This window comes from Monopterus albus, unplaced genomic scaffold (genome assembly GCF_001952655.1).
Source record: "Monopterus albus unplaced genomic scaffold, M_albus_1.0 scaffold371.1, whole genome shotgun sequence".
In the NCBI taxonomy this organism is placed as follows: Eukaryota; Metazoa; Chordata; class Actinopteri; order Synbranchiformes; family Synbranchidae; genus Monopterus; species Monopterus albus.
The window spans coordinates 49510-73486 of record NW_018128251.1 but is presented as its reverse complement, the minus strand read 5'-3'; the positions used below and the strand labels follow the sequence as shown (position 1 = coordinate 73486).

The 23977-nt window shown below is 43.4% G+C and overlaps 1 protein-coding gene across 9 annotated transcripts in view; it reads left to right on the top strand.

Annotated features, from left to right (window-relative positions):
• hspg2 (heparan sulfate proteoglycan 2) overlaps positions 1-23977 on the top strand; it is an 87959-nt gene that overhangs the window by 17032 nt on the left and 46950 nt on the right. For 8 of the 9 annotated variants that reach the window (XM_020585593.1, XM_020585591.1, XM_020585592.1 and 5 more), the window contains exons 2-10: positions 7936-8065; positions 8365-8424; positions 19515-19624; positions 19800-19858; positions 20797-20969; positions 21107-21145; positions 22436-22561; positions 22740-22919; positions 22998-23117. In XM_020585593.1, the coding sequence (XP_020441249.1) occupies positions 7936-8065; positions 8365-8424; positions 19515-19624; positions 19800-19858; positions 20797-20969; positions 21107-21145; positions 22436-22561; positions 22740-22919; positions 22998-23117 (997 nt within the window). The remainder of the gene's footprint in view (positions 1-7935; positions 8066-8364; positions 8425-19514; positions 19625-19799; positions 19859-20796; positions 20970-21106; positions 21146-22435; positions 22562-22739; positions 22920-22997; positions 23118-23977) is intronic. The other variant, XM_020585587.1, reaches the window with a different exon arrangement.

Below are 23977 nucleotides of genomic sequence, written 5' to 3'. Positions count from 1 at the left end.
GTATTAAATAGGTTTCAGATTTCCTTTTAATCCTTGGCTTGCGGCACCTAGGCCATGATACTCAAATGGATAATTTTTGATCTGGTTATTTGAGATTGTTAAAGATTAGGGAACCCTTTCCTGCTTGTCTGTGTGGGCTGTGATTAAAGCTGATCTTTTCTTGTTGCCTGTGGTTATTTTATGCTGTTTAGAAACCAGATCTGATTTCTCTCACACTTTTCTCTTGTCTACTCCACTTACAACATTCCCATGATGCACAGGTTAGCAAGAACAGCTGCTGGGTAATTTCCAATGGGGATGATAGAGGGGGCTATTGAAAGATAAGGATAACCTTCTTTTCCTCCTCCCTTTGATGATTTTGTCAACATCAGACTCCAGAGTGTTGTTTGCATTTCAGTGCAGAACATCTGGAGAGGAGAACAGCTATCTTTTCTCCTGCAGCCCTATTATGTTTATATTGATGGCAAATACAGCTGAGAGAGTATTTTTGTTCTCACAGCCCATCACTTCTGTGGACTTGATTTTTTTCACTCTTGGCAGAGCTAACAGAGAGTACTCTTGAAAAAGTTGTGGGAAAAGGGAAAACGACTTTGATGTGCAGATGGCGTCCAACAAAGAGTTCTGTTCTGTTAACAGCAGGTTTTGTTGTGATGTTATAAGCTCAAAGTGCATTTTGGGTTGCCAAACAAAGACTGTTCAAAACTCATGGTTTGAGGTGCTCAACATGTTAGAACTGCTTTGCGTTCCAGCAGTTTCACCATGGTACCCTGCCAAATCCCTGTTAATTATGAGATTGCCATCCCACATACTGTAGCATAACCTTGGGAACTGGTGAAAATTGGCTTTACCAACATGAAATTACTCCCTCTGGCCTGGTGGCTTTTCTGTTCCCACAAAGTCAGCTCATGAACAGCCTGTTATTGTAAAGGAGGCATAGTTTTCATATCTGCACCTTGGTGGAAAGATTTACATCCAGTAAGTTGTTACTCCCAAGGTCCAGTTTGTTCCAGAAGTGGCTGGATTAGCTGCTACTTAGCCTACTTTTCCCACACAGTGTAATGATGAACTAATCGAGTGTGATACACAGGGGGGAAATGGGTTGACAGACTGAGCTAGTTCTGGCTTGTGATTATGTGGGACAATATGAGCATGGCCAAGGCAACAGGTGGTGTCAGATTAGCTGGTCCTGAGGCAAAAAGAACCAGAGAAAAAGAGAGAGGGGTAAACCTAACACTGCTGCTGCCACTGGTGTAAGGAAACCAGAGCTTAATCATAGAGCCACCAAGCAGCTGCTGCTACTTCCTGTGTGAAGCTGAACTGACTCGCAAATCAACTTAGAAGAATCTGTCATTAAAAAATACTGCATTTGATTTATGTGATGGGGGAGCAGCTGGGTAGGATGAGAGACATGACACAGTCACGTAGCCAGTTTGTAATGTGGTCATAAACAAGTTTCTTGCCATGCCTTAAATTTGTCTGATGATTCTGGTGCCGGCTCTTAACGACAGAAGTTCATGATTCTTGTCATGTCTCCAGTTTAGTATTTTTGTTGGCATCTTCATTGTAAATGACAGTTTTTCTTCCAGTTTTGCTCTGGTCACATGATAGAACATCATCAACATGTCCACTAGCTCCACATGAATTCTCTGGACGGCACACGACTGTTTTTTCACATGGGCTCACTCCGGCTCACTTGGACATTGCGTGGACACTGTACTAGGTAGCTGGCAGTGTAAAGTCTGCTTAAAGTCTGGGTGGACATTTCAGGGTTCCAGTGTACGTCTGAAAGGGGCTTTAGTTATGTTACATTAAAATACACGAGACTAGTTTCAGACATACAGTACTGTAGTTTGTGCAGTACATTTTGGAAAAAACTTGATTATACTTGTGTTTTATGATTTCACTTGAAGTAATGTTTATGAGTATTGCCTACATGTCATGGGCGGCAAAGCGGAACAGTGTTTAATACTGTTGCTGCACAGCAAGAAGGTTCTGGGTTCAAGTCCCGGTCAACCCAGGGCCTTTCTGTGCGGAGTCTGCATGTTCTCCTTGTGACGGCGTGGGTTCTCTTCGGGTACTCCGGCTTCCTCCCAAGTCCAAAGACATGCAGCTTAGGTTGACTGGTGACTCTAAATTGCCCGTAGGAGTGAGTGTGTGTGGTTGTTTGTCTACATGTCAGCCCGGTGATAGACTGGTGACCTGTCCAGGGTGGGCCTCGCTTTTCGCCCAATGTCAGCTGGGATTGGCTCCAGCCCTCCTGCGGCCCCGTTCAGGAACTCTTGGTGCTCTTATTGTGAGAAAAATATCCCTGTGAAAATGTATACTTTAATGGGCAAAACAAGCCAGGGCTATAATGTTTAACTTGGAGCAAATGAAAAAGAGGTAGCAGAATGATCAGATTCTGTCTCATCTGAACTGCATGTCACCACAAACATAGACACTGTGAGCGTAATTTGTAGGGTCTATAAGTAGTGCGTGCTTCCGGTAATATTTCTGAGAGAATGACCTGCCCAGGAAGACTGAGGGGCCAGCTCCAGTTCCCCCAGACGACAGCTGACAGACGAGGCACTGAGACTAGTGGCAGCTTGGAGGAGAAGAGCAGCCCCCCCAGGTTATTTATAGCAGAGAGAGGCCATTTGAAAATGCTGCTGTGTCACCTGATGTCTGCCTTCTGTCCACTAGAAAAGACATCAAGGATGTGAAGTGCCGACATTGCAAAACAGCAGCAACACATTAGGACAAAGATCACTTGAGCTTCAGCTGCAGTAAACTGATGCATAGGAACTGTGGTGGATGTCCTTCTACAAGCTATTTATTTTTTTAAAAGGGTGTTAAACACACAGTAACAACAGTACTGAAGCAAAACCCACTAGACACATAACTTCACACTCAGTTGTTAGTATAGTTCACCAAACATGCTAAACATACACAAAAAGGTATTTGCAAATGACATACAGATCCATACATCCACTATCTATAGCGCTTATTAACTGAACAGGGTTGTCGGGGGGCTGGAGCCAATCCCAGCTGACACTGGGCGAGAGGCGGGGGCCCCCCTGGACAGGTCGCCAGTCGGTCACAGGGCTGACATGTAGACAAACAACCACACACACTCACTCCTAGGGGCAATTTAGAGTCACCAGTCAACCTAAGCTGCATGTCTTTGGACTTAGGAGGAAGCCGGAGCACCCGGAGAGAACCCACGCAGGCACAGGGAGAACATGCAGACTCCGCACAGAAAGGCCCTGGGTTGGCCTGGTTCTTGCTGTGAGGCAGAGGCGCTCACCACCGTGCTGCTATGCTGCCCTCCTATAAAAAAGGACAGTAGTCCTACTGCAAAGATTTTGGCTGTTTTTTATAATTACAAATTGTTTTATAATTGTGAGCCCAGCAGATTTAAATGCTGCAGTATTAGATAGGTGGATTACTCTTTGAACATCTTCTTTGAAATCACTAAGTTGACTCCACAGAGAGACAAAGATACTGCCGCTCGGTATATTTAATGGCACAGTCCTTGTTACATAGCACTCAGCTGCATCACCTTACAATAGTGGAATATGTTTGATAAAGGCATTACACACATGGAGACAATACAGGGTTCCAGTGTCTGTTTCCAGTTGGAGACCAAGCTTATTGTAAAATGCATGGCATGGCTGCTGTGTGGGAAAGAGAATGAATGACCTGGGGGAAGATGGCTAGGCTGGAACTCCAAGCATGTGTTCAAACATGCAGACTTATCCTGCAGTTTTTGCTCCCTGGCTCCATTCCCTCTTTTCTACAAGACCTTTTTTTTTCAAGAAACTCCACCATGTACTGCATCCACAGTATTAGTCATGGAACACTTTGAGAAAAAAATTAGTGCACATTGTCACAGAACATTTCTCAGTTGAATGAAGAGGCTCCTTCCACTTTCTTTCCATCCAAACACTTTGGATTAAACCCTGCAGAAATGTCAAAGGGCTGCAGAGAGCACAAGGGCCTCACTCATTGGCCCGTTATGCAGCAGGGGCCCAGGCAAAGGATTGGCATCAGAAGTGGCAGTGTGTTAGTCCACCCACTACTCCAAGCAAGGGCTAAACATAGGAAACTCTGTCTCTGTCATACAAAACATTGCCAGATTGTTGCTGTCAAAAATCTCGAGATGTCTGTGTGCTTTATACCTTCAGGTGTGTGGAAAAGGAACATTTCTCCTGGGCTTATCCTTCTTCTCGTTCATCACTCTCTCACAACACGAGGCCAAATGCAAACCCCCCTTAAGATCAACATTTGTGTGGTAGAGCTGTAAAATATTTGTTTCTTCAAAAATGAGCGATACATACAATATAATCAAGTATATTCTTACACCTTTACTTTGGTGTGAGGCTTTGGGCATCCAAATCTCTGTGTGTGCATGTGTGCACGTAAGTTATTTTTACATAACCTGACTTAATGCAACCCTGCAAAAACTCTTGCATCTAGTCCACATACAGCAGCAAGTTGGAAACAAATCGCCGTCTTTGTTGGTGTGATACAGGAAACACCAGCATTTGAGATTAAAAAGTTAAAGAACTCCCACAGTATCCCTCACAAAGCCCTTCTGCATGTGCACTGTGGGCAGCTTGGTAGACAATTTGCTCTTTTACCAGCGAGCACCAGTTAAGGAGCATTAAAGCACAGGAGCAATGATTAATATGGGAAAGCCACATTAGTTACCACAGCATTATCTCAGTATCACGGTTATGATACTAAAAATCCCATGAAAACATGTTTATCCCACTGAGTCAGATAACAGATGTCTCAAACATTTGTTTTTGTGATCACATGTAGAAGCTGTTGTGAATCAGGGAGCTTTAAGTGGCTTTAATCCGTTTCTTATCTGTCTGTGGAAACAAAGAAGCATGAACATTTGATTGGCTATTAATGGCTAATGAGTGAAATAAGTGGGCTTGCCGTGTAAATATTCATGTTGAAAAGCAAGCATTTGTTTGGAAGTGGAGATGACTGCAGGTCTCCATCTGCAAGATGTAACAGCGGCCAGTGGTGGTACTCTCTGAAAGGATCTTAGCTCAGTTATTTCAGTCTCACCAGTCCTTTTCCAGGAAGTTCAGCTTCTGTCTGAGCATTTATCAACTGTTCACAGACCAAAATGCTGTTCTTTTCCCTGGTCCCATTAAACAACAGCTGGGCAAACTTAAGGCCTGTCTTCAGGCTTCTGTTTAGTGTCACCTGTCACTCATTATCAGTGGATTGTATTGTTCCCCTTTCCTACCACTACTTTGTCCGACAAAGCAAACATTGTGTATTGTGAGCACAGTAAGTCATAAGTAAACAGTGGAACGGCCACGGGCACAATCACTGTGTTACATCAGTCTGTTACCAGACAAGTGCCAGTGGTTTCCATAACCAAAGAAGAAGCAATCCGTGTTCGGGGTTGTTTACACTTGTATTTTGTGCTGTCCACTTGTGATCTGATCACCCAGGATGCATTTTAAAACCAATTTTAAATGGGGTCTATGTGTGTGTCCCATGATGTGTGTTTGATATTTATATGTATGTACGTGTGCATGCTCTCCTCTTTCAATATACCTGGTTGTGATGTGTCCCAGTGGAAATTGCAGTTAAGTTTTAAAAGCGGAGAGAGGTTCTGAGGCCGATGTCCTCTGGTGGGGCAGAGTTCAAGAATTGCGCAGTTAGTGAAGACCTTTATCTCGAGGGAGAGATCATTTAAAAGCAGCAGATGTCTCAACTCCTAGACTGAGAGTAAAGGTGACAGTAGCTTTTTGAACTAGAAAGCAGTAGTATAGTGAGAAAGCACATTCATATCTTCCTAGCTCTGCCTAAAACAAGGCCAGGTTGACATTCTCAAGCAGGTGAAGTTTAACATGTCAGCTTTAAGATCAGGTGCAAATACGAACTCATCTTTCATGAGGCTGTCTTTACATTTGTGGAAGTTTTTGCCCAGTCGATATCCAGCGTGTCCAAATGATACCCCATCCCAAAGGAGTGGGAAGCTGGAGATTATCACACCAATGGTTATCTGGTTGGCACCACTGAAAGGAATTTGGTTAGTCAGCGGTTTCTTTTTGAAAATAGCCGGGGATTGTTGTGGTAAGGATGTTCAGTCAAGGGAGAGAGGATTTGGGGGGATAGATCGAGTTATTTATTAGCTGAGGCATTTAAATGGAAAAACTACCATGACAGAGTTGGGTGGAAATAGTAACTGGCGGGCCATGAAAGGGGAAATGCCAGGGGTGGCATCGTGCCATAGTCGTATTTAAATGGCTGGATGATGAGATGATGAGACCAGAGATAACAAACCCACGCTGTGCTCCACTTGGGTGGGCACAGTGAGCTTTATCCAGATCATCAGATATGAGAGCGGGCTAAGTTTTATGTCTCTTCACTGACACCCATTATTGCTCTAACAGATGTACTACAAGAGGAGGCAGCTCTGTCTTTGAGTGACTTAGTGGTTTTGTTGAGGATTGCCTGTAGAGAGATGTGATGTCTATTACTTACAGAGCTTATATTGTCACTGCTTGTAAATTGGCCCCACCTGCCACCTAAACAAGGATATAAGAAACATTTTTTGCAAGTAGTTATTTCAAAGTCTGAAACAGCAGCTGCCCGATTGAAGAGGTGCCGTTCTTTTGTACAGGGAGAGTAAAACAAAGAAAGAGCTAAAACCAGGGTTAACATCAGTTTGGCTTTTTGAGATGGAGAGAGTTCAAAGCAGTCAAAGGAGCCAGATTTGATTAAGGTTTTGGTAACATTAGCGACTTAGCATGGTTATGATTTTACCTTTGTACTGAATTCAAGTCGTTCAAACTTAATGTAATGCTAGTGCTTTGTGTCACATTAGCAGTAACCAGTGTTCTACTGGACTGTCAAATACTCATGTCAGCAAAAACCAGCTTCGAACTGGAGGCTTCGCTGCATTTTGTACACTTTGTCTCAACCAGGCATCTGTAGTTTACCTCATCAGTGTTGGCATAGCATATTAAACATTCATGGTTTCAAGAGGATGAGTCCTAAAGACTGGTGATCCTCTGACCTCCCCTCTATAGTGCCATCATGCAGTTGACATTTATGGTTTTTAGCGAAATGGTTTAACAACTATTGGATGGACAATCAAGTTTGGTACAGTTACAAAAAAAGGTATAGAGGTCTGATTTCCAGCTCTAGCACCCTATGCTCAAAGTTTTAAGTTAACTGAACTTTTACCCTGCTGTGGTCTGGAGAAAGGCACTGCATTTTCAGTTTCACTCCGGTCCAACGGTCACAGCCCAGCTATTGTTCCAGTCATGCAACAGGATGAGTCCTAAAGACTGGTGATCCTGGTGAGACTGGTGATCCTATAAGCTGAATGACATGACTTGAAGCAACCTGTTTTCTGACAGGCTGCATTTATTTGAGGTGTTTTTACTGCTGCTGGTGGTGACATAATGTTTTCTGTAACAGACTCCTTCCTAATTCCAGAGCAAGGCGCTGATCATAAAAGACCAGTCGGGATATGCTGGATATTTTTCTTTTCTTTTTCTTTTTTTTTTACCTGAGGGGGCAGAGTTTAAAGCATACTTAAAAAGATTTGTGTCATCCAGTCATTCCAATCTCTGTTATAGCTGCTGTAAATACCTGTAGCCAACTGCCACCATTAAGGCTTGAAATGTATACAAAAGCAAACAGTAATGATTTCTTTGGAAATGTGTGCTGTAAAAATATCACTGAGCACTAAATGACCTCTGTTCATACTGGTTTCATGAACTTTTATTTGCATGCAACCTCTTGAGAGGGCCTTAAAGATAATAAATGGTCAAAGTAAACACATCACTGAGTCACATTTCCTGTCTCAGCTTTTGTTTTCCCTCCACCCTTCCATGGTCCATGTATAGCGCCAGGTGTGGCCTTTGTTTGCAGAGGCTTCAGACCCTACAAATCTCTCTGTGTTTGCTGCAGATGACACAGGCATCCAAGGTGTGGGGAGAGGTCCCTCTGCCAGAAGACTTGGAGGCGGAGAGAGCTGTCCAGGCATCTCAGAGTTTACTGGATGATGACGAGGACTTTGCTGCTGATGAAGCTTCAGGAGGTGGGCTTGGTAGAGGATGTATGACCACAATAAACAGCAACAGCTGCCCTTAATTCATGGGAGTTTTGTTTTCATCGTGCATTCTTTAGATTGTTAACCCATTCCAGAACTGAAAATGAGGATGTGTTGCTCAGAGATGCATATTAAAATATTTCAATGCGTTTGTCCATATGAACATTAACTTGCAGGATTCATGCTTTTAAAGGGGGGCTTATATCTCCTACTGAGTTTCTACAAGTGTACCTGTTCTTGAACATGCACGTTGATCATACCGCTATATTTCTGTTTCTGTCTCCAAGATCTGGTGAGTGGAGAGGATGATGGAAGCACGCCGTGGCCTTCTGTCAATGAAACCACAAGTAAGGGTCCAGAAAATCAAGTGAATTCTCTGTGACAGATTTTATTTGTGTGGAAGATCACTCAGCCCTATAAAGCTCCCCCATCTGTGGCTCAAGTGGCTGAATGCAGTGTGTGTGTGTGTGTGCCTGATGTCTGCCTGTGCCTGAATGATGAAGCCTTCACATCCTGCTACTCCCTCCCCTCCCTCCTCACCACCTTGCCAGAACGCGGTGATATCACAGGGCTTTGGATTTGTTTTTGAGACATAAACATCTCCTCTTCTCTTTCATCCTTTTAACCAGTGGCAGAGGTGACAGCACAGTAAGATACATGAAAGCACAATGAACAATAAAAGCTACAGAAGAGCCATCTCTGTTTTCCATTCAGTTTATTACTACTGTGCCTTTCCCCACCCCTTATTTTTATGAGGACTTATGCGAGGAGCCCACTTTATCACAATGCACAGTGACAGGGGAAAAATGGGGAAAAAGCATAAAACTTTCCAGGCTTTAACTCTATATTCATGGCCTCTAGCTCTCTGCTACCTTTTGCTCTTGAAGCATTTTTCTTGCTTTTGCCATCTCCAGATTTTCTTCATTGCAGACAGCAAAACAGTGAATTGAGGGGGGACTGTTTGCCAATCCCAACTGACATCGGGTGAGAGATAGAGAAGCACTCACATTCACCCATTATCTATTTGGATATATTATATGTAGGGTCGTGGGGGGCTGGAGCCAATCCCAGCTGACACTGGGTGAGAGGCGGGGTCCCCCCTGGACAGGTCTCCAGTCTATCACAGGGCTGACATGTAGACAAACAACCACACACACTCACACTCACTCCTAGGGTCAATTTCTAGTCACCAGTCAACCTAAGCTGCATGTCTTTGTACTGTCGGAGGAAGCCAGAGTACATGGACAGACCCCACGCCCACACAGGGAGAACATGCACACTCTGCACAGACTCTGGGTCGGCCGGGGCTCGAACCTGGCATCTTTTTGCTGGGAGCCAACAACACTAACCATGCATTTAATTTAATATAAGACTGGCCATCTCTGCAGTTAATGTCATTAACTCCCATGCAGCACTCTTTCAAAACTTTATTACCCGGCTGTCTGTGTCAGTCAACCACAAGCCATTTTGTCTACTAAAGACAAACATATATGGTTGATTTTTAAAAAATAAATAAAGCCTAAATAGTTTGCTATAACAACTGGGTATTGCAGGTTTTATCGATCGTGCTTTAATTAAGCATATTAGCTGCTGCTTTTAGCTTGTCCTTGGTACCAGATGCTGGCACTGTGCAGGTTAGTGGAACTGATTACGTCATGGCAGAGTAATTGTAGCAGCACTGCAAGCTGACATCACAGCTGGGGTATATAGCAGCATGGGCCTCGCTCACAGAAATAACACTGCTGTGAGGCCTTGTTGGTTTTGGGTAGTTAAAAAAGCCAGAGGAGCTTTTAACACAGATGACACTGATGTGTCTGGTGCTGACAGTATATGATTGATGAAACTGGATAGTCAGGTTTATTGGAAGTTGAATCAGTTTTAGGAGCACATCAGTGAAGAAAACATTTAGTTAATACTGACAAAGATTGAATGATTTACACATAGTTATAAGAAAGTGAAAGTTCTGTGTAAACGCAGCTTTAAAAGTTTTATTTCTGCCTCCTGCAGCAAATGTGAGGTTATTGTGAAATGTGTGTTTCTCTTTCCCAAATCCTAGTGGGAGCTTCTTCAGGTCAGAGACAGTTTGCCAGATACAAGTATGAAAGCCATAGAATACAATTGTGATTGTGCTCTACTGACAGCACAGGATGAAAACAATAAATTGTGTCAGTGTTCTTACATTTTGTGGTGTGACATGAGCCTACAAATAGTCCCCATTACTCTGGTTTATTGCTCCTGTTTCCATAAACTTCCTGGCTTTTGTAACCACATAAAGGTCAATGTTGCTTTATTGTGGCAGTTAAACAGGAGATTGGGATTATACAGCACTTTGTTATATAATGTGTTATCTCAAAGGTGACTAGACATTTGCATTCTTTTCACTATGATCGTGGTTCTATGATTAGAGGAGACAGGCCATTTCCATATATAGATCTGTGCACAACAGCAATGGGAAGAAAATTTGGCTTCCTGTGCCAAATGCTGAATACATTGCTGAGTGTCTGTCCTGTTGGCTGTTCAGGCCATTCACCCCAGCCTCCACCTTCCTTCCTACTTTGCTACTGTGAAGTTGAAGACGTGGGTGCCACAGCTGCCCCCATTATCCCTGGTATCCTGTTCTGTCACTATTTCCTGAGGGCTAAGGAATTCCCATTTCCTGTCCCAGCCTCATACTTTCATGATGTGAAAAAAACATGCTGAGATGGGACTATTTTAAACCTCCAGTGTGGTTCATTGTTGTCCTTTTTAATCATCGTCAACAATCTTCTCCGGAGACACGCGTCCCATGTCCTCCTAACCTCTCGTCCTGACCTCCCCACTAAGAGCCCTGAAGAGATTTCTGGGAGACAATCTAACTTATATCATCTTTGAGACCCTGTACTTGGTCCATAGAACTGCTCAGTGCACCAAGGTTATTGGCAACTTTGTTTAGATACAAAAGAAAAATAAGTTTACTATGTCCACATACTGTAGTCATAGTGGTGGTTTTGGACTGCTGAGGTTAAGTTCCTCACAGTGCTAATTCTAAATAAGAAGCTTGGGCATTCATGTCCCTAGACCAGAGCCTAGTGTATATATCAGTGAAACACTATGAAGCTCAGTAAAGCCAAAAGGTGTTATGACACCGTCTTATGTTTCAGACATCAGGTAAAATGAAGTGATTTATTGTATAGAAAGTCTCAGCGAGAGTTACTGCGAAGGTTAGAAGCTGCAGGCTGACAGTGAGTCGAGTTGACATAATGGGTGGAGAAGACTGTGGCTTAGGAGGTAGAGTGGGTTGTCTCCTGACTGGGGGATTGGTGGTTCGATTCCCAGCTTCTTGAGCAACCCCTAGCTCAATGTGTGAGTGAATGGGAAATATTGTAAAGCGCTTTAATTTGTAGAAAGGCACTATACAAGTTTAAGACCATTTACTCAGGGCTGTGTGATATGTTGTGAGATTAAACATACCATACCAACTTTATTTATAAAGCACTAAAAAACAACCAGAGTGGACCAAAGTGCTGTACATTGCAATAAAACTGTATAAATTATAAACCACAAACAACAATATAAAATATAATCAATATACATGGGTACCATGGAGAGCGTACACCCAGAGTGCGTGTGTGCAGGAAGGGCACACACACACAATGGCGACAACGTTGAAAAACTGACCATTTGCAGCGTAAGGTGCCATAACAGACGGAGCTCTCGTGCACTGAATTGCGTGTATGACCGCCGGAGGCAACCTTAGGCTCTCCAGTCACTCCCGTTCAGGGGCCAGGCCCACAGCCGTTGACCTGACACGGGGCACTGCTGGATTGCGCCGAGCAGATGAGAGATTGCTTGTGTGCTCCAGAGCTATCAGGAGGATGCGCAGCCATTCCTCTTGAGCGTTCAGTGAAAAACAGAGGTGGCACTGCACATTCCCAAGTGCTGCAAACAGGCCTGCCACTGCTGGGCCGAACCTGTCCCACAGTGTCTGAAAAAGGGACAGGTTCAGCCTCCACTTGCTGGGCTGAGGTCTGCCTCGTGACATGAGATCCACAGCACGGTTCTTCTCACTGGGGACACGCACGGCTTCGAGGGAGAGCAGGTTCTGATGAGCCCAGTGGTGAACCAACAGAATCACCAAATATTATCACCTCAGTCTTATCCTCATTCAGCTTTAAAAAGTTAAAAGCAAGATTTAATGTCATCCAGACATTCAGGAAGTGTACTAACAGAAGAGCTCGCCTAAACATGTAGCTTGAAGTTTCTCAGTTGGTTCAAGGGAAGGATGAGCACAGAAATGTGTTGTGTGTTTAGACTTCAGGGATGTTTTGCTTAAACTTGAGGGTCAGGCTGAGCTTGATTCGTGTGGACCAGAGTGGAGGCTGACTCACAGACAGGTTACTGCATTCTTCTGTAGTCTCAGCTAGTTTTGTTTGTAATCTCATTTGTTGCTAGTGGGTGCTAGCTGAAAAAACACATTCCTCTGTTATCTGTAGAGGAGTACAGATGTTACAGCATAAGTGGACAATCCATCAGGGTAATGCACCGTCTGCTGCTTTGGCCCAGGCAGTGGGCAGGCTACAGCCAGGCCACCCAGTCGAGGTTCCTGTCTTTTTCATGTGCACTCGATGCGTCTGAGCGGCGCTGCCTGCCTCACTGCGCATGTTTGTCAGAAACAGGGAGCCCCTTGGGTATTTGGACAGAGGGATGAATCCCAGCAGCTGTAGTTATTTTGGTGAGGTTTTTGTGGTTGTGCTGCAGGGGGTCCTCTACATGGCCACACACTGAGAGTGAGTATGGGAGAAACTTGTCTCATATTATAATCAGATGTCTTACTACCACAAGTTGTCACAGAGCAAATAAACCATGGGTGCTGCACGATTAAAGGACATGTGTGCGTTAACCTCTGTCTGAATTGTTTGTGTCAGCCATTAATAAAGGCCTGTAAAAAGCCTGGGCCCTCCATTCACAAATGGTAAATCATCAGTTTAACTGTGTACACTCAGGGTGGGACTGGTTCTGAAGGAGAATTGCTCAGTGGTGTAATTAGTCTCTGACTTCAGCCTTATTAGCACCTGCCCCCTTGATGCAGCATTCTGTTGTACCAATAACAAATGTGTTGCCTTGGAGAACTGGCTTGTGCGTCTCCTCTTTAGGAATGAAATATTGAGGCTTTCATAGAAAGAGAGTGTGTGTGGCTGTTTGAATGAATGAGCAGTGTCAAGGACTGGCTTGTAACTGATATGTCTGTTTATTTTTGATGACCTTCATAGTAAAGCATGCTGCTAGAAGAAGAGAATAGCCTACACTGGAGCTAATAAAATGGTTTGTTGTGTTACAAAAGAAACACTGAACTGGAACATGGCTACTGGCTCTGTATTCAGTTGTCTCATAGCTTTCCCAGATCCAGGAGTTTTTTTTGGATAAAGCTCCACTGTTGATTAGTGGCTTCTTAGTTGAACTCTAGAGAGAGTATCCATATGAGACAGCATCTCTCCTGGGATGAATCAAGCTCTTAGCTCTTCTGTTGGACAAAACATTCAGTGCATGTATAATATAATCTGAATGTATTGCCAAGTTTGATTTAGTACTTTCTTTTCTTTCATTTATCTTCTCTTATCTGCTGTTCATGCTGTTGCACAGTGACTGCTTTGTTTCAGCCAGTGATCATGACCCAGTCTGCACATGAAAGAGTGGAGAGTAACATTAAGCCTGTTACGCCCTTCTTTCTGGCCTTCACTCCCATCCTGATTCTGACAAGGATCACAACATATCAGCAGACTTTGAAGTAGCCGATGCTTCATTAGCTTTAATTAGTCTGGGTCACTATTCATGAGGGAGACCTCAGATGGTTTGGGTCGGCCGTGTTGTCTGTCACTTGTTTCCTAGTTGGACGTTGAAAACTGTAAATTGTTTTTCATCGCTTGAAGTATTCAGTTCTGCAGCGTCATGGACCTGCAGGCCACCTGACTGGAACACCAGGCAGCAGCACTTACAGTATGTGCAGCTGTGAAACAGCTGGGTTCATCACACTCAATTAATAATGAAGCAGTTGGTGTTTTCAGCTTTATGGAGTGGACTGAAGTAAATCTAGATCAGAGCAGGAACTTTTGTTCTAGTGCAAAGAATGAACATTAAACTCTTTTTTTTTTCTATATTTGATTTGATTTGATTTATTCTTTCAAACATGCAGAACAGAACAAATGACAGCAACACACACATAATTACACAAATCCAACCAATGCTAATCCAGAATCAGTTTGCTTATACCTAGTACATGTTTGAATGGAGTAGGAAGAAGTCAGACTTATCCAGTCCTACCCCATAACATCATATTATACTAAACATTTCATGCATCATTGGCTGCAAGCAGTATCTCTACATAGGTAATTGTCTTCTTCACCAACAAGTAATACACAGAACATTAAAACAGAGTGTTTCCTAATGCCTTCTCGAATAAATCTTATTCTTGCATATATCTTGAATGACACATACATTTATATTTATATTTAAACTCCTCAATTCTAGTACTGTTTTTCATGTTCACACTTAAATTATTCCATAATTTGACCCCACTTATAGAAATACAAAATCTTTTTTTGGTTGTACGTATAGCATGAACTTTTAGATTTAAGTGACCCCTTAAGTTATATCCCCCTTCCCTTTCATCAAATAACTTTTGGATTCCACCAGGTAATAAGTCGTTCCTGGCTTTATACATAAACACACACCTTATTTAGAAGACAACAGAGTTGCCTCTTATGAACAGATACTCAGAAAACTTCTGCTATAAACATTGTACAACAGTCCCTTTCTTAAAACCCAGCCATGATTCAGTGACCCAGAGGCCTCCTCAGCTGACATCTCAGAGCAGACCCCATGGTGTAGAGTGAAAGAGTAGATGAGTCACCACAAAACAGAAGGTGGTCATTGTTGCCAGTGCTGGTGCAGAGGAGCTTAACTTGTGGTTAAAAAAATCATAATGTGCTCGGTTCTTTCCATTTAGGAGAGAAAACAGGAAGCAGCTCCTCCCTCATCGCTGCAAAGCCCCAGGGTAGATATGTATGTGTGGGACAGCAGCTGGTGTGATGAGCAGTGTGTGGAAGGGTGTGTTTGGATCCTCTTTGTTCTGTAACTGAAGCTGAGTCATTTATAAAGGTATTCCCTTTAACCTTGACTCCTTGATGGTGTCATGCAAGCAGATTTTCTAGTGTGTTTCCAGACAGTCACTGGTAAAACTCATCAAGACACAAAAACCACAGGCTCCCAGCGCCCGTTGTCCCAGCATGTGGGTGGTAATGAGTGGGGCTGCTGGAAACTCTAAAATGATGCTGACATTTCTTCTCAAAAAAGTGTGATGACAGCTTTATTTTAACTTCATGCTGATGTCTTCACTGTTTTGTTGTTTTTTTTTTCATATAATCTTCAGTGACTTTCTGATTTCCTGTTTCTGTTATGACAACTCTTTCTGACTGTCACCTTCTATTTTCTCTCCTCGCTTCCAATCATCTCCTTTCTAACTGTCCTGAAACTTAAACCTCTCTGCTCCTGCCTGGCTAACTTGATCCTTTTCCCTGGTCTTTGTGTCGCTTTTCTTGTTTGATCCTTGACTTCTGGCTCCTGTTTGTGCCCCGTCGACCTTTGCGCCACATCTCTTCCCCCTGTCTCTCGCTCCTTGCTCCGCATTGCTTGCCACAGCACACTGGTTGGACTCTTCATATATGGGGAACATACAAAGCCCAGCCGACCTAAATTACAGTAAGTCTCTAAGCACTTCTCCGTTTTTAATGCTGTGGTTTCCTCCTCCTGACATGTCTTTGGCACGCTCTCCTGTCACCTGCTCTGCTCAGTTAGACATTCCTATTTCCAAACGCACTCTCAGATAACATTCCAAGGAAGACGCAGCTTGAGCATGTAGTGTTTGAGTTCAGGACGTCTTGCAGGCATCTCCCAGTGTTTTCTGATGCCAGTAGAAAATGAAGGACTTGTTCCATTGAGGAATAAAGTTCATCTCACTGGATTGGAAACACTTGTGTTTCCAGCTGAAAATATCTTTGTAAAAATATGTTGGAATTACATAACTACTTATCTCTGTGGACAGCCAACACTTGCAAAATGTTTTGCCGCAATTTAATTTGAGAGGTGTTTTTGTAGTTTTAACCTCGTGCAGATGGCTCATCCCAGAGATCCCAACCAGCTGCTTCACAGAACCACTGCAAAATGAGTAGAAAAATGGGCTTTATTATAAACAGTGGTGGTTTTTGATGCATGTATTGCAAGCTTTGTGAGAGCACCAGCGGGCTAGTTTAATAGTGAAACCAAGTTATTCTCAAGGGTTCCCCAGAGGGCAATTCTGGGCCAAACAGTTGTTTGGCCAAGCCCCAGCACATGGGTTAAGTAGCAGGCAGAGGAATGATATGAATATATTATGCTGAGAAAGAGAGAGAAAGACAAAGATTAAGGATGAGCTGGAGATGAGCGAGAGAATAGGGACAAATATATTATTGAAAATTTTTGACAGGGTCATTGTCACGCTGGGCTTTGGGCCTTGTTCTTCTAGATTCTGGCTCTTCTTTACTCCCTGTGTTATTGGCTTGACTGATGCCATAGGCGCTGCCTTGTGGGTTGAAGATCAAGCCCAGTGCGGTTAGGCCTTAAAGGCCAGGCTGAGCTCGCTGCTCAATCAAGGCTTTGTCTTCTGCATAGGTCTCTGTGTTCAGAGGCGGTGCATTACACAAAGCTTCCACAGTTCTCCTGAACAGCTTTATTAGCTTTATTGTGAATTAATAGTGTGGAATGCTATTTTTCTTGAACTCCTTTTTTCTATCCCACCCATCATCTCTGCACTCTGAGAGTTTCATCACCCCTGATGGTAGCAGTGCTCGATGAGGGGGGTTGCACCCCGCTGGATGCAGTAAGGGATATACAGCAGAATGGGATAAAGAGCCACTCATTAGCAACGGGGCACAACCCGGCTCTATAATCAAAGGGTCTCAGGCAGCGGCAGTCCCACGCTCATCAGCTGGTAATGTCAAAGCGGCAAGTTCAGAGACAGTTATGGCTTTGAGCTGCTGTTGTCCTGTTGGCCAGTACAATCTCAAGTGATTAGATTATATGCAGGCCAAATGAGTAACTTTGTTGCCTGTCTTTTGGCTCCAGATTCAGACATAATAATTATTCCTTTAATTCTGACAGCAGCAGCCTGCGATGCAGGCACTCAGGCACCCTGCCAGGCTGTGCTAATGCTTACAGTTCTGTTATTGCACGTTCACTTTGCTGTGTGTTTTCATAGGCAGCACTAGGTTTACTTTGTCATAAATGAGGCTTTTCCTCACCAGGAATGGGATGTCTTGTAGTATCATTGCCATGTGGAAGAAAAGGGGATTGAGCAGTGTTAAGAGAAAACAGCTGGTGGATAATGTGACAGGGTTTCCCACAACTCTTTAACATAGCCAACACACATCTGAGTGTAAGACACAAAATCTTTAGCTTTTAATTTAAAAGCCCCTGGTGAGCATGATAAATATCTGCTGTCAGTGTCCATATGTTTAGCAGTATGTAATGATCTAAGGAGCAGGGAAACAGTAGAAAGGACACCAAGAGTGTTTGTATAGTGTCTGCGACCGTGCATGTGTGTGCACATTTTTGGGCATGTATGTTTGTAGCCAGAGGGTCAGCAGATGCCTTCTTAGAATATGACTCTCTGCTTTTGGCATGACAAGTAGCATCTCCCTACAAGAAACAGTGCAATTATTGACTTCCTCCCTAAACCCACACTGGCAATCTGAAATTGGAGGCTGGCAGGCCGGTCCTAACAACGTGTTGGCAGCAGTGTGAGAACAGGGCACCCCGCAGGCCTGGGTTATTTTAGGTTTCATGGGCTAAGCCTCTGACACAGGAATTATAATAAGAGAGCTGACATTTTTGGTGATAATACTCATATAGCTCATCATATTTTTTTTCCCAGTTGCTTATATATAGAACGTGACAATGGACAGTGTTCGCAGTCTGTCTATATCAGGCATGGAAAATATAATCAGCTGAATTAGTCATTCTTTGGCCCAGTTTTGTGGAAGATCAGGATGGAAAATCAGCTCAAATGTCAATGCAACTTTGGAAAAGGCCGATCCTTTAACATGGTGTGATGCGGGAGTGAAAAGTGTTAGTAGCACTGCTAATATGTCAACAGTCCATTCATTTATTATGAATGGCGGTACTGTAAAAGGCACAGTGGAGTTTGTGGCTGCTTGCTTGCAAGTGCATTTAAATAAATCAGCATGACATTATGCTACATTACATAAAAAGACCTTTATGGTCTGTCCCTCAGATAGCAGATGAGTGGAGTTTTTCTGTATATTGCACAATATGGGTGCCAGAAGAGAAGAGAAAAAGAAAAGAATTGTGCTCCATTTTGCACTGTGCAAAATGTAAATGCACTTTTGTTCCTTTGCTGCATTTCTTCGGGGTGATTAGAAGGCGGGATGAGCAGTGTAGCAGCTTTCTGGGTTCAGTGGGACACTGGCAGATACAGTGGATAACTGTAAATGTAAAACCCATCAGCTGTTTGCAAGGTTTGGAAATCAAATCACTTGATGTGTAAAAAACTAGGATTTTCTTGATGGGATTACTGATTACTAAATTACTAAATGCAGTTTCTGTAAGATTCATGTGTGAATATGTTTTACAGTATGGCCTATATGTGTAATGACCAGCTAGTATATCTCTCTGTAGCCTACAGATATAATCCCTGCTGCAGCCCTCACCACTGCCCTCCTGCCTGCCTGATGTGTTTGACTTGGTACATGTATTGAGGCCCCCTTTCAGAGTCGGCCACAGAGGAGTTTCTTCTTCTTCCTCTGCAGCTGTTGGCATAGTTGTGATGCTGATTCACCTAACTTCCAGCTGTCTGATATCATCACCATTCAGTCAGGAAGTCTGGTGCAAACCTGTGGACCTGCTGTTTCGACTCATACCCACTTAATGTGTATTTGAATGTTTACATTGATTAGGTCTCAGACAGTGTAATCAGTTCTATCTTTGCAACAAAGAGGCTGTATCAGCTTCTGTCTGGCAGTACTTGAGTATGTGTCTCCATTTCCATGACTCACAGACAGACATACAGGGAGACATTGTGCCTTGACACTGTAATTTCATGGCCATAATGTGTCTGTGAGTGTGTGTCTCTTGTTAGGACCTATGTGTGGTGAAACGCTGCAGTTGTCAATTTTACCAGAGACCCAACAATAACTGATATATGGAAATAGATGCCATGATTTGTATGTGGCTCTCATTTAAGCTTTTTGGTTGTTACTTTCTGAAGCATTTAACTAAAGGGAAATTGTTCCCAAACAGCATCCTGTATCACAATAACTCTACAGTAGATGGAGATCAATGCTGGGCCTGTGGTCATGGTTTGTTATTGTGTGGTTTACAGTAACTGACAGATTCTTTGTGTTTCTAGTTTATTACAGAGCTCTTGTCAACTTCACTGACTCCCTGGTCTACGGCCCTGAGCTCGACGACATCTTCTCTCCAGCCTTTAGTGAGATCTCTGAAGCAGTGGTGGACACGGTATGTCCTTTTTCTTGTAGGATGAACTCTACTGAATAGTAGGTGAAGGCTGCCATACAAAGTTCAGGCATGTGATTTATGGTTATCTTGATTTAAGTATGTGTAACCTTATGTCTGAAAATAAAAACCAGTCTTGTTTACTTCAACAAAACCGAATCTGATTTTCTCTGCACAGCTGGAGTCAGAATACAACAGGATTTCAGGTGTCCAGACTGTCAGCGTGGTCCTCATTAAGTAAGAACCACAGTCATCTGAATCATGCTTTGTGACACCCAAAGTAGATACCCTGCACCTGGGTGTCTTACTCTGCCCAGGTGATATTTATTTCCCTTTTTCCAAACTGCACACGGCCAACAGTGTAAGCCTATGTTGTCACAAATTCATCAACAATGAACAATTCCTCTAAGGGTAGAGACACACCAAGCCGACGTGAAAGAACCAGCAGCGATGTAGGCCCCCTCTTGTGTTGCCCCATGTCGCCTGTCTCGGATAGAAAGAGTAGCACTTGAACGCACCTCACAGACGTCAGCCAACGGCCAACTAGCACGTATGTTCTGCACCTGAGTGACAGAAATAACTCCCCCTACCAGCAGGTGGCGGTATCTGTATTCGTCATTCAGAAAGGGAAAGAAGAGGAGCTAGACAGCAGAAATACAAGCTGTAAACAAAGCAGCTCTTGTTCAACACAGCTGCAGTTTATAGTTTATAGCTTCTAATCGAGAATATGTTTGACAAGAAGTTGCAAATGACACCGCCGTTCTCCACACTTTGTCTTTTGGTAGCAGAAGACGAAAGGGGGCTGTGGAGGCAAAAAACAAGGAGAACCTGCCCTTAATGTGTGAAATCATGGATACTACAGGACAGTCTGAAGGGTCTTTCCCAAACTGTTCTCTTCTCATGCATAGATTATCTAAGATGAACAGCCGGTCAGAGTGGTCTCCACTAACAGGGTCCAACTAGTGCCAATGGTGTGGGGCACACTGAGAAGATGAGCCATGACAGACACTCGCTGACGGCCCGACAGGGGTCGACGGCCGACCGTAGCCTTGGTGTGTCATGGCCCTAAGGGACATCTAAGAGAAACCTTACCTCTGAAAAGTTCTCCTGTTTAACCATCTGCAGTGCATGCCACACAGTCTGTAGCCTCACTAGGCCTTTCTTACTCTTTGCAGGAGGATGGTAAGGGAGAATGCGGTGGATGTGTTTGTGGAGTTGGACGTGGGTTCTGAATATAACAGCAATGATGAAGAGATCCGCAGCGTGCTGTACAATGTGGTGAAGGAGGGAACCATTGCTTCCTATGTCACCTCAGTCCAGGGCTTTCAGTTCAGACGTCTTGGGGAAGGTAAGACCTCCGCAGAGAGAAGAGCACCACTTAACACAGCCATGAAGTGACTTGACTCTGTTTGCTGTATGTCTACAGCAAAAGAAGGTCCACCAGATTCGTAGGCAGTGTCTTTAACATTTCCTTCTGGTTTCTAGCTCAGCATCTGCCTCCAGTGGAGCCTATAGCAGTGCCAGGTTTGTACTGTGCCAGGCCTGCTGCATGGTAACTGAGCCGACTGTAGAAACTGTAGGATGACTGTAGTGCCTTTAAAAGAACAGTCGAGCATTTCCTCCCCTATGAATTTGAAATTTTACAGTGACTTTCTTTGTTGTGTATAAGTTATGGTCATGTAGTCTGAGGAATGTTTTGCATGGAGGCATCGATATTAAGTAGACTTGTGAGTATGTTCTCTAAAGTCCAGTCCCCTAGTGTAAAAAGGACCTTTGCATGGCATGGGTTTGATTAGGAATGCTGCTGTTCACTGCAATACAAGCCAACGTTTGATGTACACAAATTACAGCATACATACAGTATACTCTGGCATGGCAACTGACAGACCAGTACTTTATCCTTAATGTGTTTAATGTGTAGTTAGTGGCCTCGCCTAGTCTTGTGTGTTTATCCAGTCCTCTCTGGCCTAATCTGTGCATCTGAATAGTCTTGTGGGCTTGTGTGACTTGTCTAGTCTTGTCTTTCCACCAAGTCTACTGTAAACATCTAGTCTGTGTGTCTGCTGAGTCTGCCTGTCTGTTCTTTGGGTCTTGTCTACTCCGTGGTCTGACCTGTGTAGTCTGTCTAGTTGACTCTGCCTCGTCTGTGTTTTTAGTCTGTCTAGTCTAATCTGTGAAGCTGTAGTCCTGAGTGTCTTGTCTAGTCTGCCTATCTTGTCTTATGAGTCTACAGTATCTAATCTGTCCGTCTAGTCTGTAAGTCTATTCTAGTTTACTCGCTCTGTCTTGTTTTGTATGTCTAGCCTAGTCAGCCTAGTTTCATCTTGATCCTGATCCTTGATCTTGTGCGTGAATAATGTTTTAGTCAATTTATGGACGTGTCCTTTGTAATATGTTTAATTTACTGCATGTATTCTTTAGTCTGTGTATCTGTCTAATCGCTTACTGTATCTTTAGTCTTTAGTGTGTCAGTCATCTAGTCTAGACTGTGTGTCTAGTCTAGTTGATCTAGTCTGTCTAGTTTGATCTGTGTATTAGTCTATTCTACTCTCTCTAATCTGTCTACCCCAATTTGTCCGATCTAGTCTATTTTGAACTGACAATTGTATCATTGACAATCATCTCTCAGTTTGCTGCTCTAATTATATCATTACAACAAGACTTGCTGTGCAGCTCAGGAGCCTAGGATGTTTTTCATAACATTATGCTTTATTTGTGTTGTGATATGACATTAGTGCAGTGTATTGGCTGTGTTGCAGACTCGACTTGCATGTCTTTGATCACACCCACCCCTCCCTCTTCTGCATTTCTTAGTAGCCCCCCAAATCAGACCCTGCATGCCAGATGAGCACAGATGTGGTGATGGGACATGTATCCTGTTGGAATACCTGTGTGACAACAGACCGGACTGCACAGACATGAGTGATGAGACCAGTTGTGGTGAGTGGCTTCAGTTTGAGTTGCCGGCAGATTGTAACATGGGCAGCTTTAGCACAGAATACTGACTGGATGGTGTGTGATATGTTCACTTACAATATGGTAACAGCCCAAGTACTTTGTGTATTTGGTGAATTTAATAAGATAATAGTTTAAGGTGTAAAACCTCCATTCCCTCCAGTCTTCACCCCCCCTCCCATCACACCCACCACCACCACCAAGAAGACCCCACGGCCCCCCGGCCCACCTGGACCCTGCAGAGCAGATCAAGCCACATGCCAGAGTGGAGAGTGTATCTCTCGAGACTATATCTGTGATGGAGAGAAGGACTGCTCGGACGGAAGCGATGAGTTCAGATGTGGTAATTACTACGGCCTTGAAGCATGTGCATGCTCTCAGACAACAATGTACACTTCGAGTATCCTCTGTCTTCTCACAGGTACACCGTCTCCCTGTGAGCCCAATGAGTTCAAATGTAAAAATGGTCGCTGTGCTCTCAAGCTTTGGCGCTGTGATGGAGACAACGACTGTGAGGATAACTCAGATGAAACAGACTGCCGTAAGTCTCTGTTTGCTTTGGGAGTCAGTGAAGGTTTGCCTTAAAGGAACAGATCAGTAGTTTGCAAAATATGCTTATTCACTTCCTTACTGAGAGCTAGATGCCATGAGCCATAGGTCTGTCCGTTAAATTGGAAACTATAAACAGGAGACTGTTTGATTAGCTTATAAATAAACTGGAAGCAGGGAGAAACAGCTGCTCCTGGCCAAAAATAGTTCCAGCTCATACGACCACAGCTTGTCAAACGAGCCAGCACATGCTCAGTGTAGCGTCGAACTTCTCATCTAAGGTCTGACGTCAAGTTGCTGCTGTCGAACCTAAATCGAAACTAAACTGTTGTGATTCAAAGTTGCTGTATATGTTGTTGCTTTTGTTCTTCCCCTTTTAAAGGAAGGTGATCCGTCGGAAGTTAATAATTATAGGCCAATTTCTAAACTGTGTGTTTTAGCGAAAATCCTAGAACAAATAGTGAGTGACCAACTTAAGGGGTTTTTAGAATCAAATCACATATTGTCCCCATTTCAATCTGGTTTTAGAAAACAGCACAGTACTGTTACTGCCACATTAAAATTTTTAAATGATGTGTTACAGGCATTGGATTGTAAAAAACATTGTGTAGCTTTATTTATTGACCTCTCTAAGGCTTTTGATACTGTTGATCATGTATTACTGATTAACTCGTTGTTAAGGATTGGCTTGTCAGAAGGAGCGATCCCTTGGTTTAGGAATTATCTTTCAAATAGGAGGCAAGCTGTCCAATTGGGAGGTTCTTCCTCGTCTTTTTTAGAAATGTTAAAAGGGGTGCCGCAAGGCTTGGTCCTTGGACCAATTTTATTTTCTATTTATATTAACAATGTGTG